A 19,024-nucleotide genomic window follows, 5' to 3' on the forward strand; every position below is an offset into this window, starting at 1 on the left:
ACACTCTCCCTCCAACTTGGAGCCCTCCCTCTGGCCTTTTACTTGCACTCGATCTGTTCATTGGGAACTGGTGACATGACAGCGATTACCTCAATTTTTCTGCCACACCTTACCCAATCCAACCTACACACGCGGGAACTGACTGCACTCCATCCACTCAGATCCAACCCTGACTTTGTAATTGGACTGATGGAAAGAGTCATGCTGTTGTTGACTGGTGGGCTGACCTCTACGATGTGGAAACTGACAGCCAGCTCTCAGATACCTCCTCTTGTCTCGCCTGGACCACAACTCCACCAAGAAACACCAGGCCATTGCGTCTAGCATAGTTACAATCTTATTTCATCTGGTGATCTCCCCCCACTACCTCCAAGCTGATGGACCCCAGCCCTGCACAACTCACTTCTATCTCCTTCCAAAAATCCAAAAACAGGACTGTATTGGTAGATCCGTTGTTTCTGCCTGCTCCTGCCCCACAAAACTCAACTCTTCCTACCATGACTCGGTCTTTTCTCCCCCTGGTCCAGTCCCTGTCCACATACATCCTTGATTCCTCTGACACTTTAGATCACTTTCGGAATTTCCAGTTTGCAGGCTCCAGCTGCCTCCTCTTTACCATGGATGTGAAATCCCCTTACACGTCCGACCCATACAACCGTGATGTTATCAGGGCTCTCCTCTTCTTCCTGGAACAGAGGCTTAAACCATCCCACCCACCACCACCCTCCTTCGCCTGAGCTTGTCCTCACCCTGAACAACTTCTCTCTTCACTCCTCTCATTTACTTCAGGTCAGAGGGGTGGCCATGGGTATCCGCATCGACCCCAGTTACGCCTGTCTCTTTGTGGGGTATGTGAAATATTCCTTATTCCACTCCTATTCAGGTCTCCAACCACAATTCTTTTGCCAATAGATCCATCATATTGTTAATATTGCTTCCGTCTCTCATCTGGAATTGGAAAAGTTTATCAATTTCGCTTCCAATTTCCACCTCACCCTCACTTTCATCTAGTCCATCTCTGACTCCTCCCTTCCCTTCCTCAATATATCTGCTTCCACTTCTGGGAATAGGCTGACCACCAATATCCGTTACAAACCCACCGACTCCCACAGTTACCTTGACTATATATCTTCTCACCCTGCTACCTGTGGAGATTCCATTCCATTTTCCCAGTTCCTCCATCTCCATTGCATCCGTTCTGATGATGACAATTTAACCAGGGAGCCTCCAACTTGAAATGTCCAACTTCTTCCTCCACCAAGGATTCCCCTGCACTGTTGTTGGCAGGGCCCTCAACTGGGTCTGACCCATCTCCCTGGCCCAACTGACTATCTGATCCAATGTCAGCCCTCACCCTGTCTCTCCCCTACCACCACAGTGACAGTGTCCCCCTTATCCTTACCTGCGTCCACAACCAGATGATTATTAGCCACCATTTCCACCACCTCCAGTGAGATTCCACCACCAGACACATATACCCCTCACCTTCTTTGTTTGCCTTCTGCAGGGACCATTGCTTCCAGGACACCCTGGACCACATTTCTTCACTCGCATTACCCCTCCACAGCCCCATAACACATTCCCACTTTGTTCATTTTGGCCAATGGAATAGAAAACAGCATATTTAAACAAAGAGAAATTGCTGAAGGTATAACACCCTGCTCATTCACTTACTCCCTGATCAGTATCCAAGGGCCCAAACATACCTTTCAGGTCAAGCAACACTTCGCTTGCACTTCCCACAATCTAGCCTTCTGCATTTGCTGCTCACAGTGTGGTCCCCTCTACGCTGGGGAAACAAAGCATAGACTGGGTGACCACTTCACAGAACACTTGAGTTTTGTCTGCAACAAAGACTCTGAGGCTCCAGTTGCCTACCACTTCAACACACCACTCTATTCCCTGGCAAACATCTCTGTCTCAGGTTTGCTGCAGTGCTCCAGTGAAGCTCAGCTCAAGCTGGAATAAGAGCACTTCATTTCCTGCTTGGGGGCCCTGGAACATTTTGGACTCATTACTGCATTCAACAACTTCAGGGCTTGAGCTCTCTCACATCCTTACCTGAATTCCCACACACCAACCTTGTTCTTCTCTAGTCTGCCATTACATACAGCCCATTGTTAGCCACTATCAGTCCCGCATTAATAACTATTCACTCTCCCAGCCAGACTGTTACCATCTCCTTTGTCTGTCCAACTGTTCTTCTCTTTCTCTTTAGGCTCTATCTCCACCTATCATTTATGCCTTAGTGCCTCCAACCACCCTACCTTCTCCATACAAACTGACATTTTCCCAGCTACCATCAGTTCTGAGGAAAGGTCGCTGGACCCACAACATTAACTCTGATTTGTCTCCACACATGCTGCCAGACTTGCTGAGCTTTTCCAACAATTTCTGTTTTTGTTTCTGATGTACAGCATCCTCAGCTTTTTCGGCTTTTATTTAGGGGCCAAATGTATAGTTGCTAAATTTGCTCATGAGGCAAAAACAGATAGGAAAATAAGTTGTGAAGAGGAGAGTCTGAAAATAGATGTAGTTCAACTAAATAAGTGGGCAAACACATAGAAACATATGGTGGGAAATCAGACTGTTCCTTTTGGCAGATGGAACAGAAAACAGCATACTTAAACAAAGAAAGATTGCTGAACTTTGAGGTGCAGAGGGTTGTGTGTATCTTAGTCATACAGTAAGGCAAATGGAATGTTGTTTATGGAAAAGGAAATGGAATTACAAAGGTATGCAACTGCAGCAAAACATATTGATGACAGCTTACCTGGAACACTATGCACTGTTTTACTCTCCATATTTAAGAAATACTGTAAATGTGTGAGAAAAAATTCAAGGAAGTTTCATTCAACTGATGCTTGGTACGGAAGATTATCTCAAGCAATGACCCTGTATCAACTGGAGTTTAGCAGAATGAGAGGTAATCTTTCTGAAATATATATGATTATAAGGAAAGGATAGAAGCTGAAATGATGTTTTGCTGCATGGGAGACATTAGAATTATACAGCCATAGAGGTCCACAGTAGAGAAAAAGGCCCTTCGACCATCGAGTCTGTGCCAGTCAAAAACAATTACCGAACTAGTTTAATCCCAGTTTCCAGCACCTGGCATCACAAGTGTACACCTAAATGCTTCTTATATGTTATAAGGATTTGTCGCGTACAGACGGTGAGTTCCAGATTCCCACAACCCATTGGGTGAAAAAAAAATTTCCTCCCTTCTCCTCGAAACCTCCTGTCCTTACTTTAACTCTATGCTCCTTGGTCATTGATCCCACCAACAAGGGAGAAAAGTTTCTTACTGTCTATGCCCCTCATCATTTTATACATTCCAATCATGATCCACACCAACCCAACCATCCCCAGTCTCACCTGCTCCAAGGATAACAACCCCAGTCTATCCAGCCCTGCCAATCCAATTAGGTGCAGAGTTTAAAAAAAGGGGTTTCTCATTCAATATGGGAATGTAGAAGATTTCATTTTTCTGAGGGTTATGACACTTAGGAAGACTTGTAGAGTGTATGCTCTTTGAACAATTAAGACAGAGGTGGATCGCTTCTTGACTAACAAAGGAGTCAATTATTATTGGGTCTAGGCAGGAATGTGATTTGAGGTTACAATCAAATCAACCATGATCTTATTGAATGGCAATGCAGGCTATATGGGCTGAATGAATTACTCCTGTCCTAACTTAGATCTTCACATCAACTGCAGTGGTTAAAGAATCCAGATCACCACGACCGTTTCAAGGCCAATTAGGGATTACCATCAAATAATAGCCTAGCTACTGATTCCCTCATCCCCATGTATCTGTTGTCTGTGTCCTTCTAGCTTGTAGAGGTAACTGGTTTAGAAGGAATAGTAAGAACTGCCGATGCTGGAGTCAGAGACAACACAGTGTGGAGTTGGAGGAACACAGCAGGCCAGGCAGCAGCAGAGGAGCAGGAAAGCTGGTGTCTTGGGTCAGGACCCTTCTTCAGAAAGAGTTTAATAGCACTATCAATGAATCCATCCATCATTTAGTTGAAGATCAAGAGTTTGGGTTGAAATTTTGTGAACAGAATATACCTGGACAACTTTTCACTTTGCCATGTAAATGCAGTACTGGACCAGATCAGCTTGACAACAGTCTCGGCCAGTTTGGAGCACAAGTCTGCAAGATTGTTGCTGGAATGTTGCCAAGATCCACAGACTTTGTACTATCCAATGCTTTCTAGCATTTCTTGGGATAAATTGAATTGCAGGTAGTTCTGTGTTGTAGCTTCACCAAGATGACACTTCACTTTTGGGTATGTCTGATGCTGACCCTGGCATGCCTTCTAGCATTCTTCATTGAAATGGGGTTGGTCTCTGGTTTGATAGTGGTCATAGAGTGGAACATTTGCCAGGCCATGATTTTACAGATTGTGGTTGAATGCAATTTTGCTGCTGGAAACCAACAATGCTTTTATGAAAACTGAATGAGCTGTGGATGCTGGAAAAGCTCAGCAGGTCTGGCAGCATCTGTGGAGAGAAAGCAGAGTTAATGTTCTGGCTCCTATGATCTTCCTCAGAAGGGTGATGTTAGTATTCCGTGGCCAACTGACTCAGGCTTGCTGTAGTGCTTCAGCACATGCTGGAAGAATGGCTCCTCATTTCCAGCTTGGGGACCCTGCAACCCTCCAAACTAAATACTGGGTTTAACAATTGTAGGACTTGAGGCACCTTTTCCCATATCCCTACCCCAACTCCCATTCACAAGGCCTTGTTATTACACAGTCTGCTATTACATACAACCCATTGCTAGCCACTAACAGTCCCCATTAAAGCTATTTATTCTCCCAGGCTAAACATTTGTCCAACTGTTTTCTCTCTCTCTGGGCTCTCTCTCCACCTATCTTTTATTCCCTATCCCTTCCCCTTACCCTATCTTCCACATGAAAAAAACAACATTTTCCTAGCTACTATTTGTTTTGAGGAAGGGTCACTTGACCCAAAACATTAACTCTGATGTTTCTCCACAGAAGCTGTCAGATGTGCTGGACAATACTCTTATGAAGTCCAATTTGGATTTCCAGATCTATTAAAATTCTATCCTATTTGGCTCACTCTGGTCACACACACAATTCAATGAAGGGTATTACATTGGAATGTGTGTTAGTGGGAAGTGCATTGGTCACTTTTACCAATTTGTTATGAATAGACTATTCCAATAAGGATTTGGTTAGCTCAGTCAGGAGTGATTGCTACTGAGAAACCCTTGCTATTGGATATTAAAGCCCCCCCACTCAGAGAACACTCTTTGCCACCTTCACTGCTTCTTCCAAGTAAAGTTCAATATGGAGGAATGTTCAACAAGTTACCAATAAAGTAGCAAATAAGTTGACGTTAATTTTTCGAAATTCCCTAATTCAGGAAAGATTCCATTGGACATGAAAGTAAGAATGCAACCCATCTACTCATGATCAAGCAGAACAGTGTGGATACTGCAACAGCATAATCACCCCATCTTGTTGATTTATTAGTTGAGATGAGTGGTGCGTAGTAGCTCCTCAGAACTAAGATGACACTACCTTATGGAAAAATACCTGTGGCGTGGAATCTTTCAAGATGGGGTGATTATGCTGTTGCAGTGGCCACACTGTTCTACTTGATCAGGAGTAGATGGGTTGCATTCTTACTTTCATGTCCATTGGAATCTTTCCTGAATTAGGGAATTTCGAAAAATTAACATCAACTTATTTGCTACTTTATTGGTAACTTGTTGGAGGCAGATTCGTTGAATATTTTTTCAGGTAGAAGTTAACTTCGAGGCTAACAAGGATAGAAGGAATATTGGGGGTAGGCAGGAAAGTTTAGTTGAGGCTATAACCATATTAGCCATGATCTTATTAAATGGCAGAGTAGGTGCAACATGTTGACTGGCTTACTCTTGCTCCTAATTCATTTGTTCATATTCATGTTCAAATGAACCCTGCAAACATCCTTTATTAGACAGGAGACGTACAGGTGGCAAACTAAGAGGCTATCTCTTGGAAGACTGTTCAAGTGCACACAGTGCTTCATCTTGATAAATGGTTCTGAATCACGAAAGCCATTTTGGTGTTTTGTAATTTGATAAAAGCAAAAATTCAGCCTCCCAAGTAAATGACATTGATGTGCAGGAGAAGTTGACAGGCATTGTGCATTGGCAGAACACTAAGATTTTAAACAGCTTTTTGCCGTTTACCAAGTTGAGAGCTTGCACATGGGGCTTTCAAAGGCTCACGTCTTTCAATCGTTCCTTGACCCTGTAAGAGCCCTGTGGTCTCTGGAACACATTTGTTTTCTCACTTTGTTTGCCAGCTGGTTCAATTCAGAAGAAGAATTGCACAGCAATCCTGAGAAGAAGTTTAATGATTGTGGGAAGTTGCATCTGGATCCTTCCAAGCAACTTTGAGTAGAAATGTGCCTGGTTGCATTTCCATCCAGCTTTTACTTAGTGGCCCCTCCTCAGTCAAGTGCCAGTGTTATAGGATTATCTTACAGCAAGATTATGAAAATCAGCAAATAAAACTGAAAAAGGGTGATGTCAATTTTCAGACAAATATATAGCATTATGGGTGCAGTTGAAACAGAAGCACAAGTTTTTAAAAGTACAATGGTACCTTTTATAACATCCTTTAAGTGATAATTTCTTTCCTTTATTGATTAGGTTTGGAAGTTTATTGCATGGATCCATAATGAAAATCAATTACATTCATTGTGCATGAAGGAGCTGATTTTTGAATAGTCTCCTTTAGCAACGATACTAAAGGTTGCTGGAATATTGCTTGTTGGTATTAGCTGCCAACTTCAAGTCATTGCACTTACACATCAAGTGGATCTTGTTGAACTCCATATGAAGCCAATTTTGTATGTTTGTTATAAGTTGTGGAAGGTACCTGCAGAAATTATTTTGTCATTGTGAAAAAACCTGTGAGAACTCTTTTTTTTGCAATGATACACACTATCAAAAGGAAGAATTATAGCCTCTCAAAAGCTTTATCTTTTTATTGCATTTGTGGCAATGAATGACAATCACTATCTAAAATATCAAATTATTAAGTTTAATACAAATCAAAAAAACCCACAAATAATGAATCTTAACCCCCACAGCATAATCACAACCTGACCATGCTTAATGCAAGGCTTATTTGCGCAATTTCCATTCTCCCCCGTGACAGCATAATTAAATTTTAATTGGTCAACAATTTATATAAAAGTAAAAAAAATTGACTTTAAAACTTTGGTGCAAACGTGATAAACAGACTTCAATATTTAGGAGATGAGAAATTATTCTTGACAACAGCAGTGGGTGAACACCATCTGACACATTGAATTTTAGACAATTATTCATACATACATATTACATACATGTCACCCCAGAATTTCTAACCTTAAGTACAGATGGTATTAGGGCCAATGCCTTGTTTTATATCCCACAGGATGATCGGTGGCTTGGAGGGGAATGCGCAGGTAGTGATGCTCCCTTGTATCTTTTTCTCTTGTCTTTCAAGGTGGCAGAGGTCAGATGTTAGGAAGGTGCTGTTTGAAAGAGCCTTGGTGAGTTGTTACAATGTCTCTCACAGATAGCATACATTGCTGCTATTGTGTGTCAGTGGTTAAGGCAAGTGTATATTTAAGACAGTAGATTGGGTATCAATCAAACAAGCTACTTTGTCTTAGACAGTTGAGCTTCTTGAGTTTTATTGGAATGGTACTCATCCAGGCAAGTGGAGGGTATTCAATCACTCTTCTGATGTATACCTTACGGAAGGTGGACAGGCTTTGGAGAGTCAGGCAGTGAATCCCTTGCTCTAGAATTCCTAGCCTCGCAGCTGCACTTACAGCCACACATTTATAAAGTTGGTCCAGTTACATTTTGATCAATGGTACTCCCCAGGATGTTGATATTGTGGAATACAGCAATAGTAATGCCACTGAATGTCAAGGAGTGATGGCTAGATATTCTTTTGTTGGAAATTATCATTAAACAGCACTTGAGTAACACAAATGTTACTTGTCATAAGTCAAACGAAGCCTCTATGTCATCTACATCTTGCTGTACGTGGCAAGGACTGTTTCAGTATCTGAAGAATTATGAATGGTACTAATCACTGTGCTATCATCAATGGACAATGCCATTTCTGGTAGGTAGATGCTCATGGGGCAGTTGAAGGTAGTCTTCCCTAAGTAGTACAAGCATAAAGGTAACTAACATGGACACGGGGGACAGCGGGGTTGCACAGACACATTTTACGAAAGATATCAAGAATGAGGAGGCAGAGATTGTTCCCTAGGAGGATATGGAATTTCAGCAATTGGGGAAGATTATGTAGAAATTCACTGGAGACCATCAGCAAGATGAGGACTATTGTTAGAGAGAGTAGAAAAAGATTTTAGATTGTAGATTTTAAATAATTACTCAAAAGAATTAAACATGAAGTTAAAATTGTCTTTACAAAGAGGGTGTTTAGATGTGGCATGTACAACATGATTAGGCGAACAACTTAGACTCTTTTAAAAGGAAATTTGACAAAGATTTGCAGCGGATAACTTATAAAGATCATGGGGAAATGAAACTGGGATGTGGGGTTCAGTTGGACAGTGCTTTCTACATGATGCCTCCTGCTGTGCTGCAAAGCTTTAAGATTGAATAGGGCTCACAGTCAGAATCAAGCCTCACAATATTTATGTTTATATTCATACTTTTCATATCTCTAAGTATGTGTAGTCATCCAGAGGAAACTAGCTTGTGCTGTCTGATTAGTCAGTCATAATTTGGCTGTTCATTGATATCAGGATTTCATCATGTCACCTCCTCTTGCAGCTAGAACCAGTACCCATACTTCTGATACTAGAGTATTTTTATTCTGTTTGTAGTCCTGCACTCTTAGCTTCGGCCTAACATGTTGCTTCTGTGATACATGTGGGATTCCAGGAAGGGTGTGGAGGAATATAATTGCACTGTTGGCCCCAAATTTAAATAGAACAGAATAATAAACTTGTTACAGAGACAATAGGAACTGCAGATGCTGGAGAATCTGAGATAACAGGGTGTACAGCTGGATGAACACAGCAGGCCAAGCAGCATCAGAGGAGCGGGAAAGCTGATGTTTCGGGTCTAGACCCTCCTTTAGAAATGGGGGAGGGGAAGGGGATTCTGAAATAAATAGGGAGGTGGGGAGGTTGATAAAAGATGGATAAAGGAGAAGATTGGTGGAGAGGAGACATACAGGTCAAAGAGGTGAGGGTGAAGCCAGTAAAGGTGAGTGTAGCTGGGGAGTTAGGGAGGGGATAGGTCGGTCCAGGGAGGCTGGACAGGTCAAGGAGGGGGGATGAGGCTGGTAGGTAGGGGATGGGGGTGGGGCTTGTGGTAGGCAGAATGGATAGGTGAGAGGAAGGACAGTTTAGGGAGGCAGGGGTGAGCTGGGCTGGTTTTGGGATGACGTCGGGGAAGGGGGAGATTCTGAAACTTGTGAAGTCCACATTGATACCACTGGGCTGCAGGGTTCCCAAGCGAAATATCCATCTCATATTGAAAGCTCATATTTCGCTTGGGAACCCTGCAGCCCAGTGGTATCAACATGGACTTCACAAGCTTCCTCACCCGTTACCGCATCCCAAAACCATACCAGCTCGTCCCCTCCTCCCTAACCTGTCCTTCCTCCCACCTATCCCCTCCTCCCACCTCAAGCCCCACTCCCATCTCCTACCTACTAACCTCATCCTGCCCCCTTGACCTGTCTGTCCTCCCTGGACTGACCTATCTCGTCCCTAACTCCCCATTTACACTCACCTTTACTGGCTCCAGCCTGCCTCTTTGACCTGTCTGTCTCCTCTCCTCCTATCTTCTCCTTCATCCATCTTCTATCCACCTCCCCTCTCTCCCTATTTATTTCAAAAGCTCCTTCCCCTCCCCTATTTCTGAAGAAGGGTCTAGGCCAGAAACATCAGCTTTCTTGCTCCTCTGATGCTGCTTGGCCTGCTGTATTCATCCAGCTCTCCACCTTGCTATCTCTGAATAGTAAAGTTGTTTTTCACTGAAGCAAATCACAAAGTAATCAGTAATGTTGCGAGATGGTGTGAACGAGTTTAAACAAAATCTAAGCGAAAATCATACACCTGGACACTGTCAAACCAGCATTTTAACCACTGGTGTTTATGAGGAGGCTCCTGGGGCTAAATGTCCAAAAAGCTATGTGTCTGTTTCAGCAGCCCTGCAAGTTTTGATTAGTTTTTCCAGTTCATCAGGTGCCTCTCAAATGAACTTTGAATGGACCACTGGATGCCATCGAAGAAGTGGCTGGGAAAGCATTTCTTACTTTCCCTTCCATCGAGTGTGTGGGAGATTGTAGAGCAAAGGTTAAGAGTTAAAAGGTGGCCATTTGCAGAAAGGTTGCTATTTCCTATGCTGCAGCTTTGATGAGCTATTTAAATAGTTTCAGTTTACATTTACTGTGAACAGAAGATTCTGAAGAAGGGTCTAGGCCTGAAACGTCACCTTTCCTGCTCTTCTGATGCTGCTTGGCCTGCTGTATTCATCCAGCTCCACACCTTGTTTTCCCAATATTGAAATATATTTTCCAGAGACTTAACATGTACAGATAAAATTACGGATGCTTTTACAATTTCAAACCACAAACCATCCTGAGCAATAAATTCAATATTTATTCTCTGTCACTAAGTGTGAAATACAAATTCTAATTACAACTTAAATGATGAGTAATAAAATTCAAGTTTTAGTGGCAGGTATTGCATTGTATTATGTTGTAAATTTTTATCTCACGGACAGTACACATGAGAGAAAGTGAGCAAGAGAAAGTGAAATTGAGGCTAGCTTACCATGAATTACACAAAGTATAGTTATTTATACTGGCAAAATTCCTCAATTAGTTCCTAATTTAGCGTAAATTGTGACATTGTTTGGAATGGAATAAAGGAACTTTTCCCTCAGAATCTTCTACAATTACTTGAATGTTTTGCTATTTTGCATTGCACCTGTGCAAAACCACATTCAGGATGCCTGTACAACTGTAGGCTCAGACTTTATATGAGGTTTATCAGTAAAATGCTAGTGGTTCCTTTACAGTGTTAGCATTATGACTGGATCCTGGGCAAAGATCCTCAGGTTATTATTGTTCCAGATGGATTACCCAATTTGGTAAACTCCCAAGGCATGGAACTGGTTCCCTTTCTTTACTCAACCGTCCCTCAGTTGTTCAGAACAAAATTAATTTAAAATTGATCTCTGGCTGATGGATGCTTTCTTCCCTGACCATGTAAATGCATGTTTTAAAAAAGAGCCAAAATAGCCAGTCTTTATTAGGCTAACAAATATATGCACTTACTAGTTACTGAATGCAAAAAGAAAGAAGGCAACACACACAGATTAGGAATAAGAAATGAATCAAAAAAAAGGTAATAATTAATAGATATATAATTCAGTCTCTCTACATAGTTCATGAAAAGGTGGGGTGAAACGGTAATAGTTGAATAATCAATTTTGGGATTTCTAGCTTTGCTGTTAGAAAATGCTTCTATTGTTCTACTTTCTTCTGACTGTCTTGCTGGTTAGTTGGCTTCTGGCTTTCATAATTGCAGAATCTTTTTACTCGCAATGCAGGGGTGAACAGTGGACAATTCTTCAGTAGTGACGTCACAGCACACTAGCACCTGAACTCAGGCTATTGAGCATGGTTACCTGTGTTTGCTAGCATACCTTCTTCCACCAATGCACGTAGACCAGATTTGCTATCAGGTTGCAAAGTGTAAAACACACAAAAACATATGTCTATGTGAGGTGGCTTTCTGCTGAGAGGAGGGAGGTAGATAGCTGTCTCAGTATCTCTTTTTATTATGTCTCACTGTTAGATTGAATTTGCCTTAGCATCACAAGTGTCTCACACTGCACTAAATTTGCATCCGTAGTCTTTTATTATCTCTTTTAAAAAATACATTTTGCAATTAAAAGTTAAGGACATCCACAGACCTTTGAGGTTCTGATTTGTCTTCATGACAGATCACTGGAAAATTGGTCAATTTATGTTTGGAGCTAGCCAACAAGTGGGAACCATTTGGGATGTGGGTTTAAAATATCATGAGAACACAAAAAAAAACCTGCATTAAAGTTACAAGTTTTATAGATGGCCAGGAGGAACATGCAAACATTTCATGATCCAATAAAAGTCTGAAAGAAAGTAAGAACTTGCTTCATCCAGAAAGGCCTTCATCAAACTTGCAGATAAAGAGCATGCTCTACCAACTTGTACGTTAAAACTGTGATCAGGTCTCTTACAACTGCACTAGGCCCTCAATTTGCATTTTTAAAAGTACAATGTTTTAAGTGCACACACTGCTCAGCAACATGAATACCGGGCGAAAACTTGAGCCAATTGGTCAAAGTGTTTCTGAAATCCTCACTAGATCTTCCATTGCTGTTATTCACATGAGAAATCAGCTGCTAGTTAAACATTCACCCAGTCTTGGGTGGCAGTTATGAATAGGAGTACTGGCTGATTTTTTCTCCCTCTCTATCTCAGGATACTTAAGATTCTCTTCTGCCAACTCTAGCTTCAATAAATAACTCAGTGGAGACTGGGGAATGAATCTTGACCTTTTCCTGCAATTATGAACAAATCCATTGAGGGAATATGGGAACTCCCCCACTGCTCCAGTACTGTGTCAGGGTATTAACAATTTTCAGACCATTGACTGCCAATCAATTGCAAAATGCAGCATTTATCTCTCCTCAAGTGGACTAATACTTGAAGCAAATGTTTGTGAATCAGATGCCAAGGAAACTTCAAGAAATGACTGTAAATTCATCCAGTCAAAATGTTCAATTCAGACAGCAACCAAATGACGAGCATTAACAATTCTACTGGACGACCTTCCAACACAACCTTGAAGTATATAATCATGCTGAACATTATCAGCCAAATATTATTTTCTATAACTTTTTTTTTGTTCAGGGAATGAGGGGATTATGCCTAGGCCAGCATTTACTGCTTGTCCTTAATTACCTCTAAGATGGTAGTGCTAAGCCTCGAACTGCTGGAGTCGCCAGTATGTAGTGTTACACACTGTGTGCTGGAAACGAGCTCTAGGATTTCAACACATAAGTTATTATATTTTGCCAGGTTATAAAACAGATTTATCCTGAGTCAATTTAGACACCAAAATGGGTACTCTACACTTTCAACCCTATGCTTAAAAAAAAGACTTAACTGTTTTCATGATTTCTTTCCTGTCCTGGACAAGTTATATTAACAATAGATACTAATATCTCAGTACTGCTGTTGCCATCCAATATTTACTTGATATGCTCATGTAAACATTCTTTCTACATGGCCAAACCTCCAGCTAAAATCAGTCCAGAGATTAATTCTGAATTTTCTAACCAAGTCCTTTCAAAGCAGAAGACTAGTTGCTTTCTATGAAAATGAATACACCTGTACAATTTTATTTGCCACTCAACAGAAACTTGACATTATCTTGGAACAAAGGTCATAGAGACTCAAAAGAGCAGGCAATACTGTCACATTGGTGCCATATCTCACACAGTTTAAATCCATGTTTGAATCATCCTGAGTAAATTTAAATAGGAGTGCACTTCCATTCAGGCAAAGTGAATGAGAACAATCAATGCATTTGAATGCAATTTCATTTTTAAAAAATAGCTCCAGATGTAATTAACATTAGACTAACACTGTAGGACGGTGCAGAATGAGAAACAAGATTTCAGTCAATTTTTCCAAGTCACTACTTTTGCTGTTTTTTTTAGGTTGTAGACAGATGTCACCAACTGGTACATTCCCATCCTGGAATCACATCTAGGGGCAGATTTGGCCCTTCTGTGAATATACAAGAAATTTTGTGATTCCTTCCAAAGAATTCAAAATTATAGAATACCTTATTTCAACAGTATGTTTTCCCCTAAAGACTTCTAAAACTCAAACTTGGTATCTTGCAACATGTACTTGATTTCAATCATTTTCTCTCATGTTTTGTGCATCATCCATTATAACTCAACACTTCAACTGAGTTTGTCAGTTAAAAAAAATACATACTACAGGCTATTCACCAGCTCTTATTGATGCATCTTTCATGTCAATAGGTAAGGAATTTTCATCATTTATTCATTCACAGGACGAGGGCATTGCTGGATAGGCAGCATGCATTGCCGATCCCTAATTGCCCAGAGGACAGTTGAGAGTCAACCACATTGCTGTGGGTCTGGAGTCATATTTAGGCCAGACCAGGTAAGGATGGCAGTTTCCTACTCTAAAAGACATTACTGAACCAGATGGGCTTTTTCCAACAATTGACAATGGATTCATGGTCGTCATTAGATTCTTAATTCCACATATTTATTGAATTCAAATTCCACTATTTGCTGTGGCGGGATTCGAACCTGGTCCCCAGAATGTTATCTGGGTCTCTGGATTAACAGTCCAGAGATAATACCGCTCGGCTATCTACTCCCCCTAAGAATAAGTACTGTCGGTAAGAAAGCCTCTTCTTGATGACGCCCCATTGCTGATTGCCCTGTGATGCAGCATTGTAGCATCCTGATGTTTTCAATCTTGTGACTTATCCTACAGCTAATGAAGTTCTACCGTAATAGTTTAATTAGTTACAACATTAGACAAGAAATTTATTCACATCAAGGGCACACAGTGTGAATTCAATGCTTTTGTTTTTGTTGTGGTAGATAGAAACTTAGATGAAAGGATAAGGTTGAAAATTTGATACTCCCATATCCTCAGGTACACCAAATCCCACTCACCTATTACTTGTTTGGTCATTGAGCTACACAAGCTCTCAGTCTGACAACGCTTCAATATTGAAGTTCTCATCCCCGTTTTCAAATCCTTCTTGGCTTCAGCACATTTCAGGCAATGTAACACCCACTGGCCTGACAAAGGCTGGAGATTAGGTGCTCCTCTAATTCTGACAATGTTGCTTATCCAAAACTTCAACTGTTGTGCCATCTGGTTGAGTCCTGAGCTCTGGAGTTCTATCTAGAAACTATGTTCTTTTGATTCCTTCATGTGATGAGGGCAGTGAGGAACTTGCATCTGCTGACCTTGTCCTTCCTGGTGGTGTTTGTCAGGGGTTTGGAAGGTTCTGTCGAAGGAGGCTTAAGTTACTACAGTGCACCTTGGCAACAGTGGCAACACTGTGTACTATTGGTGGTGAAGGAAGGAAAAGTTGAAGCTGGTTTTAGGGTACCAATCAAGCCCGGATTGTGTCAAGAGTTTACAGTGTAGTTGAAGGTACATTTCTCTAGCCAAGAGGAGACTATTCCATCACATTTCATGCTTGTAACGTGTAAATAAACATTTGGGAAACAGGTGGTAAGTTACTTGCTGCAGAATTCCTAGCTTCTGAACTGTAATTGTAGCCATGGTTTTTGTAAAGCTAGTCCAGTTCAGTTTCAGGTGAACAGTAACCCCAGGAAGCTGTGCTTTACTGTCACTCACTTTGTAGACAACCTTCTTTCCTCTGAAATCTCCTCTATCCTACACCAAACTCAATGGGTGGCATGGTGGCTCAGTAGTTAGCATTGCCACCTCACAGCACCAGGGACAGGATTCAATTTCAGCCTCTGGTGCCTGAGTGGAGTTTGCATGTTCTCCCTGTGTCTGCGTGGGTTTCCACTGTGTGCTCTGGTTTCCTTCCAAAGTCCAAAGATGTGCAAGTTAGGCGCATTGGCCATGGTAAATTACTCATAGTGTGCAGAGATGTGTAGGTTAGGTGCATTATCCATGGGAAATGCAAGCTTACAGGGAAAGAGGAGTGGAATGGATCTGGGTTGGATGCTCTTAGGTGGGTTAGTGTAGATCTATGGGCTGAATAGCCTGTTTCCACACTGTGGGGATTCTGTTAAAAAATATCATGCTGTGACTACTGGTTCATACACTAGCTCCTTTGATTTTCCTGTTCTGATCACCCCCATCCAGATCCTCATGCACAACCCTAGCCTCACACCACCCCTTATTCACTTCACCCGATTGTACTTTCTTCCTGACACACCTAATTATCCCAGAGTGTTCCTCACCCTAAATATTGCAGCTCACATCCTCCCTTCTTCCCAATATCCCTAATGCTGTGATTCTCCCCTCTGTTTTCCAGTTTCCATTTCCCAGGATCCTTCCAGTGTCCCAAACAAACAAGTTCCATTTCCTAATGATCCTAACCCAGCCCACTCTTACCTGACCCCTTCCTGTACTGCTTCCAACTGACTTCAGGTCCCATTTACAGTCTGCTCTACTTAGGTTTGTTGAGATATTCCAAAGTGGCTGCTTCACTTGGATCAGCTTATTGACTTTGACAGGCTTCATCCTTATACTGTAAGCAATTGATAACAATAAGCAAGCCTGCATTTAACAGTCCTTTCAATGAGGTGGTTGACTAGGAAAGGCTTCACCTACCAGATTGCAAAGAAATGACTTACTTATGAAGGAGGCAAGTAACCCCAGAAGTCTGTACTCATCAGAGCAGTGATATGGCCATAATTGTGAACATATATTTCCGGCTTTTACCAAACACGATTGCAAGTGTAAACACAGTTCCAGTGTTCTGGAGTATTAACAATTATTCATGGCATGCTAATGAATACCAAACAGGAGGCAGCAAAGCCAGCCCGTCTGAAAGCATTTAATAACAAAACTTCAGAAACCATGCTTGGCCTCCTGTGCAATTAGGTTCCCTGCTATATGCCCACTCTCCAGAAAGCTTCAGGTCTAAATAGTTTTGCCTCGTGCTTCTGACACATTTTATAGTCTCAATTCTGTTTGGAATTTTATCAATGCTTTAAAACTTACTTTAAAATGATTTTTTAGCATTCATTAGTTATAAAAACGCTGCTTAGTGTGAAAATGGCCTTGACAATTTTAGGTTCAAATTCAAATTCAGTCTTTTCTAATTTTGCAAACCTCAACTCAGTAACAACTAATTTAATCCTCCTGGGCTAAAGAGAAACAAGGTCACCTTGATCTGATCACGATCAACTAACCATTGCTGCATCTTTAAATGAGTACAAGTTAAGCCTGTGCAATATCCTTTATAATACCTAAGTCATATAATAAAATGGCCTCTTGCATCAGTATCAGAGGTCATCATTGCCATTGGATAAAGTCAGAACCATTAGGAGACTAAAAAAGAATGCTGAATAAAGTATATTTGTTGGTAATCAACATTATATATTGCTTAACTAGCTTCCACTTAATAGAAGTGGTTCTCTTCCTCTGATTTTGAATCTTTTGAACTCATGCAAGGTTCCCAAAACTTGAAATATTTTCAAATAACTTACCTTGTACTATCAAATGCATTTGTGATGTCTTAGGATTATGCTGGGTCTGGACGGAGCAGGTATATGGGCCATCATCAGTGATTTCTACTTTCTGAATCTGCAGACTATATTCCTGTTTACTGCCTGATGCAATAGACACCCGTGGATCCACGGACCATTTGTCATTCCCTGCAAAAATGATGCTGGACCGATTCAACCACGCTCCCTTTGAAGCAGCATCTTCAAGATAGCACCTGTGGACAATAAAAGACAGAAAATATTAGTTTCATATTCATTTCATAGCAAGAAAAAACAATTTTATTCCATTGATTTTGTTTTGAATTTCTTTGAGCCACGCTTCTTTTTCATGTTCTTTCCACCACAGCCAATGCTGCTTGTCAAGTAGTGGTGTTAACTGGCAGCTAATCTGCTAAAGTTAACTTTCTGCAAGGAAGTCAAAGGTCAATGGGGAAGGCAAGAAAGTGGAGTTAAGGACACAAACAGATCAGCCATGATTATATTGAACAGTACAACCGTCTCGATGGGCTGAATAGCCTACTCCTACTTCTTACTCATAATGTATGTATGTGCCTGGTCAATTGAATGATATTGCTAAAGGTGTTAGAAGGGAAAGCTCATGGTGTGATCCTCAGTGGTCTGGATTTCTTAGCTTTGCAAAATACATGTTTAACAATTGGTGAAAACCTTGCCAACCTCACATGCTGTTTGCTAAAAAAAAATGTGCTAGCAACAGGGAGAAAAATCCCATTGCAATGTATTTATCTTCTTAATGTATTGAGCATGCTCAACTAACCCAATATTTCATACAGTGGATGTTCGACTGCAGAGAAATTGATGAGATTCTCATGATTCATAGGCCCTTTAGGACATCTTTCAGTTCAGCTTCTGCACCCGTTTAGTTAATATTGCTTGAATGATCATAATGTATTGTTGTAAAGAACATCGTATGAAGTCCTTCGCTGTCTATGATATTGCATAATCTGTTCAACCTTGAAACTTTCCACAAAAGAATAGAAGAAGTAACTAATATTGTGCTGCTTAAGCACTATGTATAAAAGTAATTGGACTAATTGTTAGGCCTGTGATGAGAGTTGTTACAATAAATGCAACAGATGACTGAAAGCTGTGTAGAATTAGGATATTTCCCTTGAGCTCCTGGAAAAATAAACATGTCTTGGTCTGGAAGATAATCAATCAAGGATGTTTCATGTCGAACATATGTTTAATGTCGAACATATGTTTAATAAGGTTTTCAGGATTTTTGCTTAATTTACTTCCTGGGAGCAAAAAGAAACTTTGCAAGACCTTTCGCATAAGGTGGAAAAGCTGGATGAAGTTCACAAAGTAGGAATGAATCAACTGAAAGCATTATTATCTCATTACAGAACCCACACCCTGATTTTCATACATTGAATAAAACATTCTCCAGGCCCACGTTTCCCTGACTGCTACAGTTGGAGAGTGCTGCATTGCACTGAGACCAATGGAATAATAAACCATCCCTTTTTTATGTCCTTGAGAAACTGAGGGTTGGGTCAAGAATAAGAAGGAAGTGTATGTCAGGTATAGCAGCAGGGATCAAGTGAATCCCTGTAAGAGTATAAAGCCAGTAGAAGTATACTTAAGAGGGAAATCAGGAGAGCAAAAATGGGACATGAGATAGCTTTGGCAAATAAGATTAAGGAAAATCCAAAGGGA

General features: G+C 41.0%; 1 protein-coding gene and 1 long non-coding RNA gene across 2 annotated transcripts in view; one reads left to right on the forward strand and one right to left on the reverse strand.

Moving 5' to 3' along the window:
• LOC132209903 (uncharacterized) overlaps window positions 1–18,478 on the forward strand; it is a 54,994-nt gene extending 36,516 nt beyond the window's left edge. Inside the window, exons 2-3 of the long non-coding RNA XR_009446061.1 lie at window positions 14,158–14,270; window positions 17,430–18,478. This is a non-coding gene — a long non-coding RNA (uncharacterized LOC132209903). The remainder of the gene's footprint in view (window positions 1–14,157; window positions 14,271–17,429) is intronic.
• The window catches only part of negr1 (neuronal growth regulator 1), a 470,416-nt gene that overhangs the window by 135,245 nt on the left and 316,147 nt on the right, over window positions 1–19,024 (reverse strand). Inside the window, exon 2 of the mRNA XM_048539659.2 lies at window positions 17,327–17,559. Within this exon, the coding sequence (XP_048395616.1) occupies window positions 17,327–17,559 (233 nt within the window). The remainder of the gene's footprint in view (window positions 1–17,326; window positions 17,560–19,024) is intronic.

The sequence above is a fragment of the Stegostoma tigrinum genome, chromosome 8 (assembly GCF_030684315.1).
Source record: "Stegostoma tigrinum isolate sSteTig4 chromosome 8, sSteTig4.hap1, whole genome shotgun sequence".
Classification (NCBI taxonomy): Eukaryota; Metazoa; Chordata; class Chondrichthyes; order Orectolobiformes; family Stegostomatidae; genus Stegostoma; species Stegostoma tigrinum.